Source organism: Homalodisca vitripennis, chromosome 4 (genome assembly GCF_021130785.1).
Source record: "Homalodisca vitripennis isolate AUS2020 chromosome 4, UT_GWSS_2.1, whole genome shotgun sequence".
NCBI lineage: Eukaryota > Metazoa > Arthropoda > Insecta > Hemiptera > Cicadellidae > Homalodisca > Homalodisca vitripennis.
The window spans coordinates 121,156,439-121,182,310 of NC_060210.1; the positions used below are offsets into that span (position 1 = coordinate 121,156,439).

The 25,872-nt window shown below is 33.8% G+C and overlaps 1 protein-coding gene across 1 annotated transcript; it reads right to left on the reverse strand.

Annotated features, from left to right (window-relative positions):
* Positions 1–18: 18 nt before the first annotated feature.
* Positions 19–20,337, reverse strand: LOC124360062 (lysosomal Pro-X carboxypeptidase-like). The gene is made up of 9 exons (XM_046813324.1): positions 20,072–20,337; positions 10,431–10,574; positions 9,048–9,146; positions 7,581–7,756; positions 6,531–6,688; positions 5,167–5,339; positions 4,221–4,385; positions 3,089–3,276; positions 19–257 (listed from the first exon to the last, which is right to left on the reverse strand). Exons 1-9 carry the CDS (start codon positions 20,180–20,182, stop codon positions 68–70), a joined length of 1,404 nt encoding a protein of 467 aa, XP_046669280.1. The 5' UTR covers positions 20,183–20,337; the 3' UTR covers positions 19–67.
* Between the last annotated feature and the right edge of the window lie 5,535 nt (positions 20,338–25,872).

Consider the following 25,872-nt stretch of genomic DNA (forward strand, 5'->3'; position numbering starts at 1 on the left):
AACACAATAAGTCAAATATGGTCTTTAGTAAAGAATTTTACTGCACACAATTAGTATTACAACTAGTTTACTGAGAAATCCACTGCTGTATGACAGTCCGGTAGTATTTGCGGGCCTCCACAACAGACTCAGGATCGGCTGGGTTGGAAGCTCTCAGGTCCAGGTGGTGAGCAGCGTCAGCTAACACTATAGCTTGGGCAGTGTCTGACACGTTGTGGAGTACCCCGCAACAAGACCATGGGTCTAACTCGCCATTGCTACACAGATTTTTAATATTATTTTACATGTAGTATTATCCGTTCTTAAATCACTAATTATAAATTACATCAACAAATAAACTATGATTATGTTACTAATTATTAATTATAATAAATTAATCATAATTGGAACTATATCATACCAAAACTATTAACCCTTAGCACTCAGGTGGCCACGCTCAGGGCCCGGTCTTGACTTTTAGTGCACTCAGATATTTAATGTGTTGCACTGTCCGCCCCTTCCTAATGTTCTCGGAATTAGGAGGAATCAGCGGAGTATATTCAGTTAAATTGTCCTGCCATATAAAAAATTCAGAACAGATTCCTGGGAACATATCTCCTCAGCCCCAAGTGCATCAGAGAAAAGGAGCCCTCAAATTCGATCAGCTTCTGTAAAAGTCTCAGATTCTGAGGACACAAATATAAGTAAGAGAGGCGCAAAGGTCCTTTTTAGGACTAAACACGGGGATAAACCGTCTTTTTCCTTTAGTATTAAAAAAAAATGGCGTAACATGTAAATACTTATGCTGATGTAAACAACCAATTATAATGTTAACCACTGTTTTTAGTTCTGTAAAAACTATTTTTACTATAGAATTATATTGTTTTTATTCGGGAATTGTGAGCATGATTATGGACAATAAATTAGTAGTAAATTCGTTGTTTCTTAATGAAAATTAATTGTATTTACTAATTATAATTACAATATAACATAATACAAAATATAAATGTCAAAAATTGCCAAGTTTGTTTTAATTATAATTATAATACTAATATTATCGATAACAAGTAAAAACTACATTCTGTAGCTTACAGTCAAAAAAGTGTTTATAATAAAGTATAAAAAAACAAGTATAGCATAAAATCTGGAAATTTAATCTACTAATTCAGTTAATAAAGTTGAAAATTTTATCTACAAAGAGTTTCATTATGAAAAATAAATAAAATAGGGACACATAAATGTACCTTTTGACCCATATAAAAGGCACATTACGATACAAGCTGAAAAAATACGTAAACCAATATTGAATATTTCCTATTGTGCAGTTTTATTCTAGCTTCTTTGAACGTTTTCATGGTGTGGTATTTCAGGAAACATTGACCCAAGTGTAGTGCTGGATCTTTGCTGCATGTCTTGCAGTAAAATCTTGTCCGTTTCATCCCACCTGGTACTGATCGATTGCTACACATGGCACAGTCTTTCTTCTGTTCCCTTTCATAAGGAATGTGATGTTTCCCTTTAAGCCTTTCATCTTCAAAACTGGCATGTCTCCTTCTTTTTCTTGGATTTCTTGTTCCTCTTTTGAGTTTTTTTATCAAACTTTTTCTGAACTGAAGCTGGCAAATTGCTCTCATCCCAAGGGGCTGTTGTATAGTATAAAAGCATTCACAACACTTACTTCCAACAACCAAATGACAATTTTGTGCCACCACTTAAATGTTTTCCTTGTAAACGAATATGAAGCAATAAAATGATCTACAAGGTCAACACCTACCATCGATACATTGTACCTGCAGACAACAGCAGGATTCTGAACTATCTCTTCTACTCCGTTTTCAACTCTTTGTCTCACTTCTTCCATAAATGAATCATAGAAACTTATTATAAGAACTTCTTTTTTCTCTTTCCACTGTAAAATACTAAACCTATCATCTTTTCTGTAAGCAGCGATAGCCTCTTTTACAATCTTTTTCTTCTTCTTTACTTCTACTAGTAAACCCTTCCTGTCCCTAACAATGGTTCCTGTTAGGTGCAACTTTTTTTTCATTAGCTCTCTGGCAAGTTCAACACTAGAATAATACCTGTCACAAAACACATGAAATCCTTCTAAGCTTCCATATGTGTTTTTGAGGATCTCTAACAATGTTAGCATGACTTGTGTTGTCATCAGCAATTCAGGCTTATTAACTTGACAAGAAAGTTAGTTATAGCAGCCCCCCAATAAGGATGAAGAGAACAAACGTAACCATTTACGTAATCAGTGAGGATGAACACTTTATTTTCCCACTTTTAGGGCTTGTCCTTGTTGTATACTTAAAATAATTATCCTTCCTTTGAAACATACTGTGTTTTCATCAATACTAATATTATTTCCAGGATAGTAATACTCTCTAAACTTATTTCCAAAATATAAAACCACATTTTTTACAACGAGTCTCACATAAGTGCAATGACAACATTCACAAGTCTTGGAAATCTATTGATGACATCACGAAAACTGGTGAATTTTTTGTTCTCTTAGAACAAAAAGCTTACAAAATTGCACTTAGTCCTATAAGGACCTTTGCGCTGCTTCCGGAGTGACAGGATATTTTGGATGGATAAGGTTGGGAGTAGGGGCCACCTCCTGTTGAGATTCACGAGGAAAAGTTTAGGGCCTAATCTCAAGTCATGTCCCCTAGGAAGATGGAGAAGCCAGCTCTGGACCAGCCTCTCTAGTCAAAGCAGGCAGGGGGTGGAACACACTTATGTCTAGGCTGGCAAGAACTTTTGACTCTTAGGGAACAAACCCTACCAACTCCAACAGTCATCTCCCGCAGTAGATACATTGGTTTTTGCTGTGCCCACTGTGGGTTCAGCTGGAAGCTATAAATCAGTCAAAAATGAAACCTCCTGGAGAATACAATGATATTTTTTAGATTCTTTCAAAACTTATATCTTATGACGCACACAGTAAGTTGTTCTCTTATGTTACAAGACAGATGACATCCAGAGCAATCTTATCCATCATAATCCAACTCAGGCTAGGATATTATGGCAATAACATAAAAAACTAGTTAATCTAAACCATTATTAGTTTTACCTCATAAAAAGTGTCATAATGGCGTACCTGAAAATAATATTGGATGCTGTGCTAATATGTTTGCCACCATACAGATTTCTAACGTGAAAAGGATCAGGTTTCACTCCGTATTCTTCATAACAGTCATCTGCATATTCAGTAAAGTTCCATTTAATAGCTTCATACATGTCATGTTTCCCATCTGTACAGATTGGCATTACCATTTCTGTACAAGCCTGCAAAAATGAAATAAATGTAAACCATACACATCTATATGAAAGACAATCAGCTATAAAGTGATTTTATAAGGTAATTTTTAAGTAACTGTTACAAATATTTGTTTAAAGAAACTATTTTATATACGTATCAAAATACAACTGTTCTGTCCTAAATTCTCACTTCCTCTTCCATGAAGTGTTCTTGTTCGTTCATGGGGCCCCCCTCCAGTGGTGAGGAATGGGGCAAGCATCTCCTCGTTCTGTTTCATCAGCTGTGTGGGTTGTGTCTCATTTGCGCTATTTTATTTAAACTGTAGCTACTTACCTATTCTATTAGTATATAGTATTTTTGTAAGTAGTATAGACCTCTATACAAACATAAAATATTAATTGAACATTTTTGGTATGAGGTTAGTCGCTAATGGGTAGTGACCAGATCCCCTCATTCCCTGGTCATATAGAGTAAGCGGGCGAGTGCCAAGCAATGGTGGGGATACTGGGAGAGGGTGTCATCACAGCAGCGGAGGAGTATTTACTACAATCACCCAGAATCTTTTTTTAAGCGGTTTACTTGTATGCAACATAAAGTTATGCTCAAATTCATAAATAATTGTCATTCAGTTTCAACAACAATCAGTTGGAAGCAAAAACAACAGACAACAAATTAATTAATTTGATGTTTAATATGTTCATGATAATTGAATTACAACAATGCTTCTTATACGTAGCAGGTGTAATTCCTACCACACTGTTTGTGAGGGAACAACAGACGATTTAGCGGAGAAAGGACTTATTCGGCGTAGAAAATACTTCAGTAGAAGAATTGAGTCACAGTGGCAAGCAATATAGGAGCTTGAAACAAGATGGCGATGAACTGAATTTAAGAATTTAATGAGATTCTCTGAGCAAGAGAAAAACTAAACATAAATTTATATAAAGTATGTAATTCAAGTAATACTTACCTGATAATTCCATCCATTGTCACCCAAAGAAGGTTGATAAGCACTGGCATAGTCAAGACATGTCGCGTTTCCTGTATAATTGAAGTAAACACTAACACCTTGAAACAAAGCAGATAGAAGTTTCTTGCCTTTTAAATCTTTTTCCAGTAAATGTTTACAAACAGCCTGAAAAATATTTTTACAAATTAGAACATTCATAATTATAGAATTTACCACTATTGTATTGGAAAGAGATACTTTATGCACACTTTGAAAACAACAATTAAAATTCATGAAAGATTTAAATATTGTTAAAAGAAACTTAGTTTACGGTATTGCAGTAACATTCCAGGCAGCATGTCAATGTCCATAATTTTCATGTGTGATGCTATTGCTACATTAAAATAATGGACCTATTTAATTAGTTCTTGTGTATTATTAAATGGTTATTACCAAGCAGAGAATTTTAGTCACAGATTGATTGGTTCGTAGCTTGTTTATATCTACCTAATTTATTAATCACTGAATCGATTTATCTAATAACAAAAATGTGATCTAATAAATTAAGTATTATATTTAATAATATAATACTTGATTTTTAATAAGTGATCAATACCAACAACTCACAGAAAAAATGTGGTCTAATTAATATATCAATTAAGACAACAAGTAAAAACCAAGTTTTTTTTCAATGTGTGTAAAAAATAAAATAATAATAAATAATAAACATAGATTATAGCCAACGAATTATAAAATTATACTATGTGTTGGTTTAAAAAATAAAATTGCTACAAATTTGTTCAGAAATATATACACAATACAATAAGCACATTCAAAAGGAATCTGAAAGGTCTCTGTTTGTTTTTCCAACTACACTTTTAAAATAATATTTAATTATTAGCATAGTGTTTGAGGCTATAATAATTAATGATGGTGTATTAATATTTTATTTCAGTTCACAACATACCCTAACAGGGTGGCCAGGGAGTGGTGCCAAGAAGTCAGTAGGGTAAGGGTAGTTAACCATGCCCAGGTTAGCGTACACACTGTCTAAGTAATTCCTCAATGCTGTGACATTTTCTGAACTCTGTAATGGTTCACATAGATTCCATGTGGAAGACAACCATGACTTGCCTTCATCTGTAATTAAAAAAGAAAATGTTTTATGAAGAAAAATGAATGACTGGTACTCTGTTGTGTGTTTTAGTTTAACTTTGTAAATAGTTTCATATATAAATGGTTTATTACCTAAGGCCGTACGAGAAATCTCAAAACAGTGTTGTATTAAGCACACAGACATGCTAAAAATCAGCTGTTCAACTGCCTTTAACCTACAATAGTGGCATTTTAAAAGATTTTTTAAATATCGACAAACAATTATTTGTTTTATCTTGTGACAATATAAAGTATGGCTTTAGTAGTAATACACACACTGTGTGTTATGAGTTTCATGACATACGAGTTTCTATTTACCACACCACAATAGTGGCATTAATAATGTTCTTGAAAATATTGATTTATTTCTCTTTTGTGGTCTTGTAACAGAATCTTAAAGTATGTCATTAGTAGTTAAATAAATTGCATTTTACAGAGTAGGTTGACAAAAAAAGTAATTTAATACAAAGGATATAAACAGCTTATGTATGAGTATAAAAAGCTTTTCCATTACCTGAAAATGTGGATAAACTATAAAAAGTATTGAACAAGTACAAAAAAGTAAAGTATTTCTTTATTAATCCAAGTGTTATTATGCAGATAATTTTGATACAGTACATATGCAGTTGTACAAAAATATAAAGCATTACATTGTACACCATGTAACTCACCAGTTTTCCCCCAGAAAGCTTCACTTCTGGCTGGTCTATACCTTCCAGTTGAACCTACCACTGGGCAGATCAAAAAACCGATGTGTCACTTAAATCTGGGCAACCTTACGGATGTTCAGGAGTGGCACTAACTAAACAAAAATTTTGAAATTCTGGGGTGCAAAGGTAATTCGATAGTTCTAGTCTACTACAAGAGATGACTGTTCAAATTAGTGCGATTCGTTCCATAAGAGTCAAAGGTTCTTGCTAATCTAGACATAAGGGTATGCCAACCTCGACCTGCTGTGACTGGAGAGGTTGTTTCAGAGCTGGCTTCCCCTTCTTCCAAGGAGACATGACTTGAGATTAGTGGCCTGAATTCTTCCATGGATCTCAACAGGAGAAGGCCCATACCCCCAAACTTACCCATCCAAAATATCCTGTCACTTCGGAAGAAGCGCAAAGGTCCTTATAGGACTAGGTGCAATTTTCTAAGCTTTTTGTCCTAAGAGAACAAAAAACTCACCAGTTTTTGTGATGTCATCAATGGTTTTCCAAGACTTGCGAATGTTGTCACTGCACTTATGTGAGACTCGTGAGAAAGCAGAAGTCAAGACACGATAGAAACTGTTACAACGTGTCATTCCTGGGAACTGCCATATCGGTGCAGATGACGCTATCGCCCTGAAATAAGAAAGAAGAACGTGAATAAGGAAATACATACATATATATATATATATATATATATATATATATATATATATATATATATATATATATATATATATATCATAAGCCTCCCATACACTATCCAACTTGGTTTGTCATTTCATCCACCTTAGTCAAATAGCAGAACGAGTAGGGCTCGGATTCAAGTGTGTGGTGACGGGCAAACCGTATTGCATTAAGTTGGCCAAACATCTGATTTACCGACTTGCCCACAAACACGTGCAAATCATGTGTGTATGATGTTGCCAATATGGTTATTTGTACATCGTAACTTAAAGCAAGTCTGGTACGGTTTGGTTTATGGACCGAGTTGAAAAAGTATAGGAGCTTTACACAAAGTTACCTATTAAAAACACATAAAATTACAATTAAATTAACATTTTTAACAATATTTGTCTTAAATTTGTGACCAACAGCACTTGAGTATTTTGAATATTGAGTTTAGCTCCAGTTCACCTTCCTTTTAGTTCCTGGAATTTAAACACTGTCACAGACTTGACTAGTAGAATATGGAGTCATGTTCATCTGAAGATCACTTTGAGCTCCTTCAACACCAACTTTTTGGGTTCTCTTCAGACTCCACTACAGATTCCAGGAGTGAAGTCTGTGACACCTTTCAGATTCCAGATGCTGCACTAAGAAGAAGGTGAACTAGCAAGTTATCAGTATTGAGCTAAGCTCAATACTGAAACTAAATCAAACCTTCCCACCACAGCTATGTTATGTGTAGAAAACTTAAGTATTGTTACTATCATAATACAACCATTATGGAAACAAAAAGGGAGAACTTGGTGGTGTAAAGGAAATAATAGTCAACCTACCAACATAACCAACTTGAAGTACATACCCCGCCACACTTGCTGGGTACGTCATGCGCATCCAGGCTGCCAACATGCCACCATATGAGCCCCCGAACAACACCACCGGGAACTGCTTATTGTGGTTTTGCTTGAGTTCTGCGATTAGGTCTACATAGTCCATTAGAGCTTGGGAGGATGATAAATATCCGATATTCCCTTCATCCTAAGTTGATATTGAATATTGAACAAAACATTATCATAATTTATTAGTAACGTGCAATGTCTTAGTATTAAATAAAATTATAGAGCATTTTTATTAATATAATCAAATAGTAGGTAGCATTTTAGTGAACATTACATTCACTACAAAAATATTCCCTTTGCGAGTGAAACAGCCTTTATATACTTCTTCATACTGGTTATTTTTATATTTTGTTACTGGGCAGCTCTTATCCCTAGTGACTGTGTTTATCTCACTCTGCTTATAGAATTTTATGTATGATCTTTCCTTATGCACTTAGAAAGTGCTGTGCTTGGTAATATTTTAACTAACTCAATTATTATATTAAGTACTTGTTTGTGGAGTAGCATTTATTCATTTTTTGCAGCTATAAAAGTAGTCAACAGTGTGCACCCATGTAAAAAATGACAAATTAGTTTTAAATTGTAGTTTTTCTTTACAAATTATACATTTTCAAGAACTTCTGAGCAAACAAGACGTCTTGGAAATTGAGGAAAACGATGGTAAAATATTTGTTTTAAGTATGATGTACGTAGTTATCATGTCAAGGTATGTAATCTATACATAAAGTAGCTATGGTTGGAAGGGTTGAATCAATGTGAATGTTAAGTTTAGCTCCAGTTCACCTTTCTCTTAGTGCAATATCTGAAATCTGAAGCTGTCACATACTTCACTCCTCGAATCTGGAATCATGTTCGTCTGAAGAGGTCAAAGAAATTTGGTGCAAATAAGCTCAAAATGAGCTTCTTACATTATTTCAACATCAGAGACACCCAGTCTACAAAATATAATTTAATCAAGGTTAAGAGGTATTTCCATTGTCTCATCAAGTGCACAATCTGAAGTCTGTGACAGCATCATATTTCAGGCTTTGCATAAAGGGGAAGGTGAATTGTAGATAAACTGAACATTGACATTCATTCAACCCTTTCCAACCATAGCTACATTATGTGTAGACAACTCGGTTTCTCCACCGGGCTCATATATTGTGTCTGAAACAGTGTAGTACACTCATTGTGCAGTTGATAAGTCAATGAAAATACCTCTTGACCTAGTTTACACTAGATTTTATACTAAGGGAGTCTAGAGTTTCAAATGTAGCCTATTGATTATTAACCTACTTGTTTATAATTTTGTTTTATATGACAAATCCTGACACGAGTTATTTTGTAAAAGAGCACACTTGCTAAAACACACACTAAAATAAAGACCATGCTTATTTATACTTACAATACCGTACTTGTATAAGTTTGATAAAATAATGCCAACTTACATATGACTTATTCCCAAATGGCATTGATTCTCCATAGAAGCGATGTTCAGCGAATACAACAAGAGCATTAAACTCAGGTGCTATCTCCCACATAAAACCCTATAAAATAAATTATAATGAGCTCAATCAGAAGGCTATACTTCTAAGAAGCACATAAATATAAATTATAGCCACAGTATCTATCACAATGAAATATACTGTAGTTATTATAGTAGCATAAACAGTGAAACTACGTATTATCAGATAATTAATAAAAAATTGTATACACTTGGCATGTCATCTAAGTTTCTTTAATTTTTACTAAGAGAGCCAGCATCTAGCAGATCCAAGAATTAAGCTCCAATCCTATACCACAATAACTTAATAGAATTGAGCTTTATTTAAGAATTAAGAGTGTATTTTAAACTTTTTAATCCAAACATTTGGATTACACAATCATGGAATGCATCAAAAACTTTTGACTTCAACTACATTAATTTTAAATGAAAAGAGACTTATTTCTTCTTCAATTACTCAAAAGTAATTTAACAGTATGTGATTAACCATTTTGGCAGAGCATTTTGGGTAGATATGGAGTAGCTTATTTACTAGCAGCTAGTCTTTGAACAATCTAGACAAAATGAAACTGTATTGATAACAATAGTTATGCCTATATACAGTATTTGTGGCTTGTCACCACAAGGCAACCCAGTACTGTACCTATGTATGGAGGGGATGAGGGTATTGAGACCCCCTTTAAGTGGTTAAAAGAAGAGTATAAAAACTGTGATGCTTGTTTTAAATAAAGCAGTTAAATGTTTACTTTGAATTAGGCTTGTCTAATGTATTCAAATTTATATTTATTCAGATTTATTCCAAAACTCCCCTCCCGGTGTGGTGTGACCTTCAATGAGTTTCATTCCCTTCCCCTAAAGCCAAGTCATAGTTTCGCCATTACTGGACACACTATCCAGCATTAACCGACAGAGAACACTATTTATAGTATCCAACATTCCCAAATCAAAACTGAGCATTGAATATTCCTTCCACTAATGCTTCACATTGAACTATCTATCACTCTCTATATAAAAAAAATATATTGACAAAAAACATGAACAATTTAATTTAGCATGTTTCTTATCAGTTTTTTAATCTACACATAGACAAAAAAAAACTCCAGCTATTGTTGACAAACAAATTATGTTATAATATGTTTAATATAAAATTTTGTTATAATAGGAGATTACACTAAATAACATAATTATAAACAACCAATTTTAATCTAATGAAAATAGAAGTCAACCACAATGGTCATAAAAAATGGACAGAATTACAGTGTGTCACATTAATGGTTAGTTTTTCAAAAAAATAAATCAGAAATGCTAGACAAATTGTTCTACTTACAGTATTTTGTGCAAACAATGTGATGTCACCTTCATTGCCAGTGTAAAAGAATATTGGAGCATTTGTGTCGGGAGACCAGTAACTGTCGTTGACAAGGTAGCGGAGTTTGAATGTTGCATTGGACAGAAATGTGAAATGATCTAACTGAAATACACAAATCAGTAATTAATAAACTATGTAATAGTGTTAACATCACAAAAAATGAGAGTTAACTTATGCAATTTTTTTAAGAGGGCACGCTAGTTAACTGCCACCACACACTGAGACTTGGCTTTTAACATTGTGCTAATGTTTTAAACTGTGTTATCTATAGGAACCCGTCTCAAGTCCATACATTTTTCACTTAGAAAATTAGATTTCTGTCTATCAACATTAATATATTGTTAAAAATATGATTATCTGTTAATACTAATAGTTTATAATTTATATTCAATGTTAGGTTTAATGTTGGTAAAATCTGTAATCCATATAAATTATAAACAATTAATATTAACAGATAATAATTGTGTTTTTAACACTTCATTAGCATCGAGACACTAAAATCTAAGTTTCCTTAATGGATTTTATATGAGTTTCCATTCATATAAAATTTTACTTGCTTCTTACTTACTTACTCGCCTCCTCATTCCATTTTTTGGCTTCCTGTAGCAGAAAATGAATTAGTAAAATTGATAAACTCGATATCTGGAAATAAGGCACCTGGTGCTGATTCTATCTCTAGTTTCATAGTAAAAAATATCTCATCACATATAGTTCCAGTTCTAACACATATTTTAGATAAGAGTTTGAGTGAGGGGGTGTTTCCTGAAAAACTAAAAATTGCCAAAATTGTGCCTGTGTTTAAGAAAGGACAAAGTACGTCCGTCGAAAACTATAGGCCAATATCATTACTTTCAGTTTTCTCAAAATTATTAGAAAAAATCGTTAAATCATGACTTACGCCATTTTTAGACCATTATAACTTTATAGCTTCAACACAATTTGGTTTTAGAGAGGGAATGAACACGGAAATGGCTCTACAATACTTTATATCGCAAATTCAATTAAATTTGAATAATCCAAAAAGTTCCAAAGCATCAGGTTTGTTTTTGGATATTAGCAAGGCCTTTGACACAGTCAACCATAAGCTGTTACTAAAAAAGCTGGATAGGGCAGGAGTGCGTGGTGTAGCTCATGATTGGTTCAGATCATACCTCCGTGAGCAGAAACAGTTTGTTTGTATTGGTGGCTATGAAAGCTCGACTAGCACAATTATGTGCGGTGTGCCACAAGGATCTGTTATAGGTCCCATATTATTTTTTTAATTTTTATTAATGATCTATATAGAGCCCCCTTTAATGGTAAACTAACTGGGTTCGCTGATGATACAGCTTGATGATACAGCAAACTCCAAATCTTAATGGGAGATGTCAATATAGACAGATTAACCGTAAATACAGGACAAACACTTTCTTTTGAGGATGAACTATCAATTTTTGGTATCAAGCGGCTATCTCTCCCAGAGACAAGGACTACTTATCACTCCAGAACATCTATGGATTGTATTTGCACAAACATATCAGAAGATATGGTGAACTTTACAGTAGTACAGACTGGGATATCAGATCACACTGGCCAGATTTGCACCGTCAACATGCAAACAAATTTGTCCTCTAAGAAAGAAGCTACTGTGAGGAGAATATTTTCAAGGAAAAATCTTGATATACTTAAAGACGAATTCTTTCTAGAAAATTGGGAGAGCGTGCATGCTGCACCAGATGTTGAAGAGAGCTATAACTTGTTTTTAACACAGTAAGACAAACACTAGACCATGTATGTCCTAAGAAGAAAGTACAAGCAAAACCAAGTAGGAAGCTTAATGTACAATACGATGAAGAAGTAAAAATTCTAAAAGAAGACTTTCTAACTGCCTTACACAGATATGAAACTAACTGGAAATAATGATGACAAAATAGCAATGACAGAAAAAAAGAAAACCTACGACCTTAAACTCCGAAATCTCAAACGAAGCATAACAGCAGAATATATTAATCAGGCTGACAACAAGAGTAAAAGCCATCTGGGACACAATCAACTCGGAGAAACAAAATAAACAAAAAGGTGAAGCAAATATGCAGTTGGAGATGGATGGCAAAATAGAGGATAACCCTGTACTTTGGGCTGAACACTTTAATAAATATTTTTCAAAAATAGCAGCTTCCACATTGGAAAACAATCGCGAACAATTTAAAAACACAATAATAACTCACCAAATACCCTCCCACAAAGTGATACCCGATTACTATTTTTTAAAACCTACTAACACAAAGGAAGTCATTGCAACAATATCCTCATTAAAAATCTAAGTTATCTTGTGGAGTAGATGAGGTTCCATCAAAGGTCGTAAAACACTGTGCCAAACAACTAGCACCTCCATTAGTCAGCATAATAAACAAATCATTTAGTTCAGGACAATTCCCCCCTGCTTTAAAAACTGCTAAAATATATCCAAAACACAAGAAAGGATCCCTCATCAAACTAGAGAATTACCGCCCTATCTCGCTAATATCAACACTCTCAAAAATAATAGAAAAAGATAGCTCTGTCAAGAATGCTAGACTACATGGAAAGAAATGAACTTATTACAAAAAATCAACATGGATTTCTCAAAGGTAGATCCACCACCACAGCTGTTACCAATTTACTTGAAAAAATCACAGACAACCTGGAAGATGGCAAACATGTCTCAACTATTCTACTTGACTACAGCAAAGCCTTCGATTGCTTGGGTCATGACCTCATCCTGAGAAAACTCTTGGCTTTAGGTATTGACGGCCTAGCAAAAGATTGGGTGGCTAGCTACCTGAAAGATCGCACACAAATTACTGAAATTCAACAAAATCTGAATGGAAAAAAGATGTGTATACAGATCAAAGCCACTGCCAGTGAGAAGAGGAGTGCCTCAAGGCTCAGTACTGGGCCCCCTTTTTATTTATTCTTTTCACCCAACGACTTTTCTGTTTTTTATCAATGATGACAATGTAGAGACTATAATGTACGCAGACGATACAACTCTTCTATTTGCAAATGACACATCACATGAATTAGTAACTAGCATTTTATCATCTACACACAAAGCACTCCAATACTGTCTTCAAAACGACTTAGCTATCAATCCATCCAAAAACCACACATATCAATTTTAGCAGAAGACATGAACAAATACCAGATATTCCCAATATTTCAACAGAACAAAAGACAAAAACTACTGGGCTCACAATTGATGCTGACCTTTCCTGGGGAGATCATATTAATGCACTGACCAAGAAAACTCTCATCTGGGATATTTGTAGTCAAAAGAATGATGTGGATGGGAGGCCCGGAATTAGCCAAAACAGCCTACTACGCGATGGTGGAATCTCACATTAGATATGGATTAATTTCTTGGGGCTCAACATCCGAGGCCAACCTTAACAAAATCCTGATCCTCCAAAAAAAAGCTATTAGAACACTTGCAGGCCTAGGCCCTACAGATAGCTGCAGAGAAGCGTTTAAGTCACTTAAGATCTTAACCGTCACATCACTCTACATACTTGCAGTTGTATTCTACACCAATCAGCTGGACCTTCCAAGAAATGAAAGACATACATTCATACAACACTAGGAGAGCAGCCGAAACTACAGTCTTCCTATTCCACCACACAACATTTAGCAAAAAACCTTCATACATGGCCGCAAAATCATCAACTCATTGCCACAAAACCTTAAGGACAAGAGAGGAAACCAGTTAAAAAAATGACCTTCAGAACTGGCTAGTGGAGCGACCCTTATACTCGACCAAGGAGTTTTTTTGACCTTTTAATAAGAATGACAAAACATTACACAAAATTAATAAACAAATAGATACATAAAATTGTAAAGCAAGATTATCACATGTTGACGCCATTGTATTTCTTAAAGAAATTTGCAAATAAAGAATATTGTCTATTGTCTATTGTCTATTGTCTATAGCTTTATCTTATAGTGCCCTAACTGAACGACTTCTGTAGAATTATACACAACAAGATCTATACTATCTTCAATTATGGTTTAATAACAATGCACTTGCATTAAATGCTCAGAAATCACTATATATAAATTTTTCAGTAACTCAAACTTTCAATTATGATGAACCTTTGAAGTACCATAATTTGAGTTGTCAACAGAATCAATGTGATTGTGTCACCCTCACTCAGGGCAACACTGTGAAGTACTTAGGACTCCACATTGATGAAAACCTTCTTTGGAAAGTACATATAAAAACAATTAGAACATATTTACTTGTATTTCTTAGAAAATTTTGTTTTATTAGACAACTTTGTCATGACGATGTATTAATAAGAATAAGAATTTTATTCTGCCAGAAAAAATTCCACACAAATACATTGGCATGTCAATACAATGTTACAACTTTTGTAATACAATGAACATTCTAAAAGTCTTGTTTCGTACACACTGTTGAGATGTACTCTTCCACTGAATAGAATGATCTTCTACATAAAAAATAATTTAGTTTATCTTTAAATTCCATATCACTTAGCATCCTTATATCTAATGGTAACTTATTGTATGGTCGAATAGCCATCATCATTGGGCCTTTCTCGGCTTTAGCTAGTCTAGTTTGAGGTAAGTTGATATTGTTACGACTTCTTGTTTCATAATTGTGAACATTTTTCCTTAGGTTTACTTTATCTAAATTAGCTCGGAGGTAAAATAGGCATTGTTGTATATATAAAGAAAATAATGTCAAAATTTTAAAACGTTTAAAAAGTTCTCTGCAACTATGATATTTATTGACTCCTGCCAATATTCTGACAACTTTTTTTGGATGATGAATACTTCATTTGCGTAAGGAGAAGAGCCCCAAACAATTAAACCATAATTTAAGTGACAGTGAAAAAGTCTGAAATAAGATTGTATAAGAGCTTTCTCCTCAAGTTCACCACATAAACGTTTAATTGCAAACACGCTTTTATTTAGTTTACTTTTAACCCCTACAATTTGCTGATACCAATTTCAATTAGGATCAAAATTCAAACCTAAAAATTTTGGAAATATATCTTCTTGTGTCCCATTAGGATCTTCTCTGATGCTAAATATTACAGTAGTTGTCTTATCACTATTTAAAATCAAGTTGTTGGCAGTGAGCCAGTTCTCTACAAGATTAATATTCAATTTGTAGTCTTCTAAGAGTTTGTTATAATCTTTATTTGTAGTTACTATAGTGGTATCATCAGCATATAAAACAATATTCGCAGGTACATTTACACTCAAATCATTCACTGCAATTAAAAACAGTAAAGGCCCCAGTACAGAGCCCTGTGGGACTCCACAGGTTATTGGTTTACACAGAGATATATCTTTTTCTACTACTACATATTGAGATCTATTTTTTAAGTAAAAGCTAAGTACATCTAAAGCTATCCCCTTAATATTATAATGTTCTAATTTTTTAATCAAAATGTTATGAGACACTCGATCAAAAGCTTTGCTAAGGTCACAGAAAGTTATAGCAGCAAAGTCTTTCTTTTCATAACAGTCTAGAACCATATCAACTAAAGAAATAACAGCTTGAGCTGTTGATAACCCTTTTCGGAATCCAAATTGTTCTCTACAAAGCAGATGTTCCATTTCCAAAAATTGTAATAACTGTTTACATATGACTACTTCCATGACCTTAGACAAAACCGGCACAATAGCAACGGGCCTTTAATTTCCTATTTCATTCCTTTTACCTTTTTTAAAAATAGGATGAACTTTGTTGATTTTTAAAACATCAGGAAATATTCCTAAATTTAAACAATAATTATTAGTTAACTTAAAACAGTCAATGGTGTTACAAAATAAGTTATTGTTTGTTTAACTAAACAATTCGTCAAACCAAAATGATCCATGCTATTTTTAGGAGCTAATTGTTTTATTATATCTAAAATATCACTCTCTGTTATACGTCTAAAAACAAAACAGCTTGTATCATGAGGCACAATTTTCTGACTTAAATAATACTTAAAACTAAATTATTATGGTTCACATTTACACCTTTTTTGGCGACATTTATAAAAAATTCATTAAAATCATCAGGCTTAAAATAATTATTTACACTTTCCTTTGTAGTACACTTTTTATTTCTATTTACAATACTCCACAAAGCCCTTGTTTTATTTTTGGCATTATTTATTAAACTAGTATTTGCATGCTTTTTTGCCTCTTTAATTTTACTCCTGTACGTGTTTTTCAAGTTATTATATTCATTTGTGTACCATGCAATATTCGTTTCTTTTGAAAAATGGTAGAGAATAAATCTATCTTTGATTCTTTGAAGCTCAGAATTGTACCAATGACACTTCCTATGCATTTTTTTTTTTATTTTTTGATGTTTTATTTTTCACAATACTTACAAAGTATATATCAAAGTAATATTTTAGAATATGTACAAATGTAGCCTACTAAAGCCAACATTAACATTGTCTGTCATAAACATTTTCTTTCAATAAATAATATTTAAATTCTCTAATGCCTGCTTCAGTTATTTTAGTTACGGTATAGTTTTAAAACTCTTATTACAAAAATTACTTTCAAGATCAACCTCAAAAGAATATGTAAAAACTTGTGCAAGGTGATCACTGACATGCTTATTAACTACAATCGTTGTATAATTATTATCAAGAGAAGTAAAAATATTATCCAGGCATCTGAGACCTCTAGTAGGCTCAAAAACTGTTCCTTTTATTCCATACATACAACAGAGATTTACAAAGTTTACTGCATTTTTATCATTCATGCCCAGAAAGTTCATGTTAAAATCACCACATATAACACATTGCTTATTTAAACGATTTATGTAACTTAATACTTTCTCCATGATGTCAAAGAAAATTTTAATATTACCATTACAACTACGATATACAGTTACTAATACAAGCTCAACTTCCAAAATTTCAACACATACAATTTCACAATCTAGCTCCATAGAGAGCCCATTGATGTCATCCATTATTTTAAGATGTGTTGGATCATACCTAGAAAAAATGACTGTACCTCCGTGGATCTTAGAAGTTTGACAATAACTGTTAACATGTTTTAAGTCATTGATTGAGTATGTACATATCTCATTATATTCCATCCAGTGTTCAGTAAGACATAAAAAATCTAAATTTAATTCAATTGAAATATTTTCCAAAATACTTATTTTATTAGAGAGGCATTGGTAATTTTGATGGTAAATTGTGAAATTTGACTTTTCAGAACCATTTTTCAACTTTACATAATCTTTCTTGTTCTTAATATAATTAGTTTGACCATTGATCTTATTTACATTTCCTGACAAGATACTAAAACTATCATTACTTAAAGTAGGTGTACTAGTGCTCATGAAATCAGTTTATGTTATATATTGACAGTTGTTTCCAGAAGGCTGTAGTTTTCCAACAAAGATTTGGTTCCTGGAGCAGGCAGGTGGTCTTCCTTCGGTCCCTGAGAGCGTTTTATACCCATCTGTGAAGATGCTACTGTCTCAGCTATCATATTAGATAACCATCTCTTACCTTTGTGGTTAAGGTGTTGTCCGTGTCGTGTATGTAACTGTCTCACTGCATCACTTGCCCTAAGCAACGAACAATACATTACATAGCATATACATTGCTGAACTGTTCACTTAGTTCCTTAAGACGCTTATTGGTTTTTACCACTTCCTTGTTGACGCAGGACCAATTTGCCAAGTCGTATCTAATAGGTAGGTCTACTAAAACCACATTATTGTCCTTTGTTTCATTAAGAGTTTTATGTAAAATCTCAAGAAAGTTGTCCGCTTCATTTTTTGCCACATCATTACTTCCGCAAACCACAACTAACTAAAGTGTCACTTTTACTAAGGTTATCTTCTTTTACATTTATTACTTTAAGTATATCTTCAGTAAGTCCACCAGATCTTACAAAACCTACTGCATCATGTGTTCCCTGCACTGCATTCAGATAAATACAATAAAAATGTATTATGCATTTGTTCATTCTAAATTAAACTATGGACTGTCATGCTGGGGCAGTACATTTAAATCACATTTAAAGAAAATTACAAGTATTCAAAAATCATTCATTAGAATTATTTTTCAGAAAAATAGTCGTGAACATGCCTTTTTATTGTTTTTTAGGCTAAAAATATGTTTTTAGCCACTGTGGCATCTATATGTTTTTAAAGTGAGCTATGGTTATTTTTCCAAATTAGTGGTAATCCAGGAGTCACTGTTGATCTGCAAACAACTCATGGAGGATATATTACCAGGCAGATCTGCATGATCAGGCCACTGAGAGTTAATAGCTCTTTGCTACAGAAGTCTTTTATATACCTCGGACTCAAGTTTTACAATAGTTTACCACTGTTTACATTAAAAATTCACCCACAATGAAAACCTTAAAAATCTGTGTCAAGGATTGGCTCTTGAATCATGATACTAATCAATTGGAACAATTGTTTGCTGTATTAAACTAGTTAATAACTAAATTCTTCTTAAACAATAATATAATAACCAAACAGGTGAGATAATATGTCCCTCTAAAGAATAAGTAAAAAATCTATTAAAAAAAATAAAGTTATAAACAAATTTACTTTTGCGTAAATTATTTTTGCCTCAAATGTAGTTGCCTCAAGAGAGATAATAGATACAGTAATGATATTACATGTATCTAACATATGTGATAGCATATGTTTTCATATTGGATATGTGTGTGTGTGTGTGTGTGTGTGTGTGTGTGTTAACAGGAGACAACAGTAAAATTCCAAATTGAAAATATAAAATACTGGTGACTCCCACGCTAAATCAGAAGAATTTATCTTTTCTTGCGTGTGTAGGCCTATTTATTCTCTCAGCAGTTCTGCATCAGCTTATATTTCTGTTTTGTTTAATAATTTCTATTATAACATTTGTTTTCAATAATAGAAAATCACATCCTAATTAGTTAACACGTTATTTGATCAAACACTAGGTATAGAAGTATAATATTGTTGTTGTTTTGTTACAATGAATTGATTGTGAAGAGAGAATAAACGTTTCGTTTCATTTCATTTCATTTCATAAACGTTTCATTTCATTTCATAACTTATAGTAACTTTAGCCCCATGTTAAAAGCAGAGCTTATATGCGTAACTGGCAGCTAATTAGCGTGCTGTCCTTGTATGTTTGTCATTCCAAACTACTTTTTCAACTTACAATAAAACAACTGTTTTGTTAGTTTTAGTGATTATAAGAGTCTATATGTAATAACTGTACTAAATCTAATCTAATGTAATAACTGTACTAAAAGAGTATTACTTAAAATTTTGTACTATTTCACTTGTGAGGAAACGTAAAAAAAATGTTTTACTCTTAGAATTCTTTCCTACAATCAAGTAACTAACATTTAATTTTACCAAGCTGTCATTAAGTTTGATTTTTGATAAAAAATAAAAATTCCTCCACTTACATTGTTTCATTATATTAATTTTTGAACATTTTATCATTCTGTAAACATTTGATATTTTAGTTAACATAATATAATGGAATTTTAAAATTTAATCAGTAAAAAAAATATAAAGCAACCATTGCTTTGCTGTAATTTAATTAATTTAAATAACATTTACTTAAACTCACCTTTGCATCAAAATACTCTGTTTTGAACACATACTGTGAATGTGTATGTCCTACAGAGAGCAAAAACAAAACACATACAGAAAAACACAAAAGTGGTGTCTGCTGCATCATAAATCACACTAAACCATGGGTAAAATGTATTTGTATCAACCGTATAGGTCTTTATTATACCAGTTTTACCTGCAAGTAATTAAAATTATCTGTTTCAAGGCAAACACTAAATTATATAAGTTAGTGTCAAATCAAAGCACTTCAAACTGTCCAGATAAATTTTAACACCTTACTCAGATAACAAAGGCACATGTAATCCAGTCATTGTGTACATGTTAGGTGTTTAGGTGAACATTCCGCTCATAAATCATATATGGTTTATGTCTTCAATAAAATAATCAAAGTCAATTCAGGGATGTTAAAGAATTACTTATGAATCTTATCTTTTTATTTGTTTATTTATTTGATGGAAAACCCTTTTTACAAACATGATAGATAAGAGTATTATAATTGGCAACAAACTCCACTTGCTGTAATAAGAAGATATTTAGAGTCAAATATCACAACATATATAACAATTCAAACATATGGCACCAAACCAACAAAGTAAAACGAAACAATACATGCACATAATATAAATATGAGATCAAAAATAATATATAAAAAAATGAGAATGTGAAATAGATTATAAAATAACAAGAAAAATTATGTGCAAGAATAACAACTAAGATAAACAAATCACAAGGATATAACTACTAACTATATGATGGAAATACTTATAAAAATATTAATTTGATAACATATATTAGAATATATAATCAAAAGATAACAATAATAAAAAGATACTTAACCAGTAGTAATAAATAGATACAACAAGAACCAAAGAAAAACAAAGAAAAAAGAAACCTCAACAACTAACATAAATCATGACATTGGCAAGTATCAGGGCACATTCCTCATGACAGCCAACAGACTCTTCCTTATAGTTGAAACAGCAGTGTAGAAGAAGTCTATAGAAGGTGGAAGCAAGTTGGCCTTGTACTGTATGCGAATCACTGGACTGTTCAACTCGTAAGCTGTTTCGTGGTGTTGCCTGGCAAAGAGTTCAGTACTCCTAGTTTCGATGGCCTTACGGAGGTCAACCATTTCAAGAAGCTCAGGAAAGTCAATAATTCCATTAACAATCTTGTACAAAAAGATAATGTTTTGGATGTCCCTTCGTACTTTAATGGTTGGAAGGTTGAGCTGCAGAGCAATATCATGAACCGGCACATCTAAAAGGGGTAATGGAAACGCAGGCCCACCATTCGAAGGAATCTTGTCTAGATTCTCTCAATAAGCTCAGTGAGGTAACTTTGATGGGGAGACAAAACCAAGAAGGAAAATTCCAAAAGAGGTCGGACATACTGTGTACAGAGCTCTCAAAGCAGCAGGCTGCCGAAGAAGATATGATGCCCGGAAAATGACACCCAGATGCCTGTTTGACAGCTCTGGCATATGTAATATGAGGCTCCCAGCTGAGATTCAAAGTTATTATAACACCCAGGTCCTTGACTTCATCAACTATCCTGAGGACCAACTCATAAAGCTGGTACGGAACACCAGGGACAACTTCATTTTGTGAAAAGTGATACATACACATTTCTCCAAGTTCAGCTTCATACCACTTGCCATGCACCACTCCTCTACCATCTTCAAATTGTTCTGGAGAGATACACAATCCTCCAAAGAGGACACTGAGGAATACAATTTACAGCAAAGGAATCTGCAAAGAGCAGGTGCTGAGAATAAGAATCTGAAAGAGGTCGTTTACAAAGACACTAAATAGACAATAGACAATAGACAAATTTCTTTATTACGTGTTCATTAAGAACAGAAATAGGGTCATGAAATACAAGTACAACAAATATTATGTTGTCAGTGTCAATGAACATGGCTGCGCCTCAGGTCATCTTCTCTTGCAGTTATAAATTCTTCCAGCGTGTAGGTTGGCCTGCTCACAAGGAAGTCATGGAGTCGCTTCTTGAGAGATGCTCCTTTGAGTTGCTTTATTGGTGTTGGAAGAATGTTCCACAGGTTTACGGCCATTGTAGCTTGGACTTTTTCCATACAGGGTTGTGCGATGTATTGGCAGGACATAGTTTTTGGAGTTTCTTGTGTTATATTTGTGGTAGTCTTCATTGGTCTGTAGATTTAGCTTGTCAACGTATAAGATAATGTGTAAAATGTATAATGATGTGACTGTTAAGATTCCTAGAGTTTTAAAAGCTTGTCTGCAGCTTTCTTGAGGTCCGAGCTCAGCAAGAAATTCGTATAGCTTTTTTCTGTAGAAGAAGAAGTCTGTTATTGTTATTGGCTGAGGATCCACCCCACACAGCAATTTCCATACCTTAAATGCGATTCTACAAGAGCGTGGTACGTCTGTTTTGGCAGCTTCCAGATCACTAACCCATTTGATTTCGCCTTAAGGCATAGATTCCAGTACTGATTCTCTTGCATAGATTATCCACATGTTCTGTCCACGTAAGTTTGTTATCCAGAACAACTCCCAAAAATGTAACAGAATTTTTTGTTGATATATCAAGTATGTTAGGGATAGGGTCTTTTTTCTGCTGAAATTTACTTGAATTGTTTTGGAGGGGTTTATTGCTAGGTCGTTACTGTTACAATAATTGAGTGCTTTATTAAGTGCGTTTTGTAGCTGTTTGCGTGGATTCCCCTGGCGGTGTCATTTTTGACCAGGAGTGTTGTGTTCATCTGCATACATAACACAGGTGGTGTGTTGGTCTTGAACATGTTCGGGGGAAATCGTTAACAAAGAGCACAAAGAGGACGGGGGCAAGGACCGATCCCTGAGGTACACCACGGTTGACAGGCAGTGGGTTGGACTTGACTGTGGTTTTTACACCGCAGCTTGTGGTTTGCACCTCGACAATCTGAGAGCGGCCTGTTAAATAGTTCATGAACCAGTTTTTTGCTCCTCCTACTATACCCAAAGATGTTAGCTTTCTTGCAATTATGTCATGTCCTAAGCAATCGAATGCCTTGCTGTAGTCAAGTAGCAGGGCAGTAACATATTGTTCTTTGTCAATTTGAGTAGTAATAAATTCAACAAGGCTGATTATAGCAGACGAAGTTGACCTTTCTTTTAGAAACCCGTGTTGGCTGTTATTTATGAGCTTTTGGTGGTTTAGATGTGCCATGAGTCTATTTAGGACTACTTTTTTCTATAATTTTTGAGAATGTCGAGATCAAAGAAATGGGGCGGTAGTTTTTCACATCTGTAGTTTGTCCTTTTTTATGTTTAGGGTATACTTTTGATAGTTTTAGTGCTGACGGGAATTCACCAAGGGTGAAAGATTTATTAATTATACTGACTAGTGGTGGTGTGTGAGTTCATTTACACAGTGCTTCACTATTTTTGAAGAGTACTCGTCTACTCCACTGGAGGACTTTACCTTAAGGGAATTTATAATGGATGTTACCTCTTTGTTATTAGTCAGTTGTAGAATTAGTGGGTTGTTTATGTTTTTTCTTGAAGTGTGGTCTGCTTGGTTATTGTCGTCGGTTGGTTGGCGGGTTGTTTGTTTTGTTTTAGTGTCAACTCAGCTATTTCAGTGAAAAATTTATTAAGTGTCCTGCAACTATAGAGGGGTTGTTTGTATTCTCTTCATTTATTGATATGCAGAGAGTTCATCTCTGGGTGATCCTTTTTAATTTTCCTCTCTTTGTTTATAATGTGCCATAGGGCTTTACTTTTGTTACTAGCTGAGTCAATTAGTTTTGAATTCGCTTGTTTTTTTTTAGATCTCGAAGTTTGATATCGTAGTTCTTTTTCTTTCTTGCCATGTCTTCTTTGTCTAAGTTATTCCCTGTCATTATAAATTTACTCAAGGCTCTGAGAAAAATGTTCTTTAGCTCTTTAGCCTCGGAGTCATAGTGTGATTTTACCTGTTTCTTTCTCTGCTCTATTTTTTTCTTGGGACAGGCAATGTCAAGAGCTATTTGAAGGGTATTGGTAAAAATGTTGTAGGCTACGTCTGTATTAGGGGCATAGTGGATGTTGTCCCAGTTTTTGTTTGACAAGAGGGATTTCAGATTGTTTAGGTTGGCTTGGCTAAAAACTCTTCTAAACGTGGTCTGTGAACTGTTGTTAATTTTTGCAAATGTTTATTTTAAGTACTTGTGCCGTGTGATCTGATAGACCTGTCATAATAATGTTTGTGTCATTGCCGTCAGGTAGATTAGTTACATATGAAGTCAATGGAAGTGGCTGTTTCATGCGTAATGCGTGTTGCAGGTAGGAGAAGCCTTCGGATGTTGTGTGTAATTAGTTCATCCTTAAGTAGGGTGTTTTCTGTGGTGTCTTTCATGTCGTCTATATTTATATCTCCCATGATCACTACAGGTTTGTTATGGGCTTCTATGTGGTCAAGGATATTTGATAGGCTGTTTATACAGGATTTGGCACTCTCTTTTGGGGAACGATAGATTCCAAGAAAGTAAATGGTTTGCCGCTTCACAACAGAGCTCCTGACATAAGTGGGAGACATCAATGGCTAGGGCACTTTGTACCAGGGGCTGTTTGACATAGATAGCGACCCCACCTAGTTTGTGGTTTTGCCGACTGAATTCCGCTATTAATGAGTAGTTTTCAATTTGGGTGCTCCTCAGATGCTCCTTTTTTAGTCCGTGCTCCGTTAATATGACTAAGTTTGGTTGTGTTTCATTAAGGATATGGTTTAGGCGGTCTACCTTTTTTTCCTAAACCACAGATGTTTTGATGTAGAACTGTTTAGCTGAGTATTTGTGATTTTTTTAAAGTCGAGTTTATGAATATTCTGGTTTTGAACTTGCTTATTTTTTTGGTTTGACCTGGCCTAAAAAAAGTTCTCTAGTCTTGGTTGCCTGTGAGTTTGGTTTTTGTGTGTCATTGTAGATCTTGTTTCGCCTGTAACTTTGCTGTAAGGCTTTGGTATCTGTCGCCGTGAAAGATTATAGGGCCAAGATGAGAACCCTGGGGAACACTAGATGTAGCAGTAAAAATCCTTGACGTTTCTGTGCCAAAATTGACAACTACCTGATGATCTTGAAGATATCTTTCAAACCAAAGCAGCAACTGACCATGAATGCCATAATACTCTAGCTTTCTAATCAACAAAGAGTGACAGACACGGTCAAACGCCTTTGAAAATTCCAAATAGAATACATCCAATTCAACTTAAAAAAAAATAAAGACTAATATTTTAATCTTGTTTTCACTGTCCCTGTAAGAAAAACTTTGAAATCAGTGGCCTCCAGATAATACCAAAGTACAGTAAAATGTACTTCTCAAATATTTATTACCCAATTACAGATAAAAAGTTAGCTGGTTTTTATCTTTTTGTGATAGCCCTTTTTCTATTTTATCAATTACTTTGCAAGTTTTATCAGACATATATTGATCAGTAAATACATTGCTCTAAGAAGTTACTGCCAGGTTTACAGTTATTTTTATTTAGAGAAATTATAATATTTAATATTCCATGCAAGATTTGTTTTCTAATTTGTTTATAACTTTTAAATGTGCAATTTTTGTAAATATGAGTAGGTCTGTTCTGTAGTTGTTATATACATGGCATAGGCATTTACAATATATTATGGCATGTAATAATTGCTTAAAGTCAATTAAGATTTCTCGATAAATTCTTTTTGATTTCTAAAATATTTCAGTACCACTGCTTCTACTGATTCATGCCATTGTTCCCCACAATTCATTCTGCTCTTGGATTGTTGACATCATTTTGGATAACACAATAAGTAAAACATAG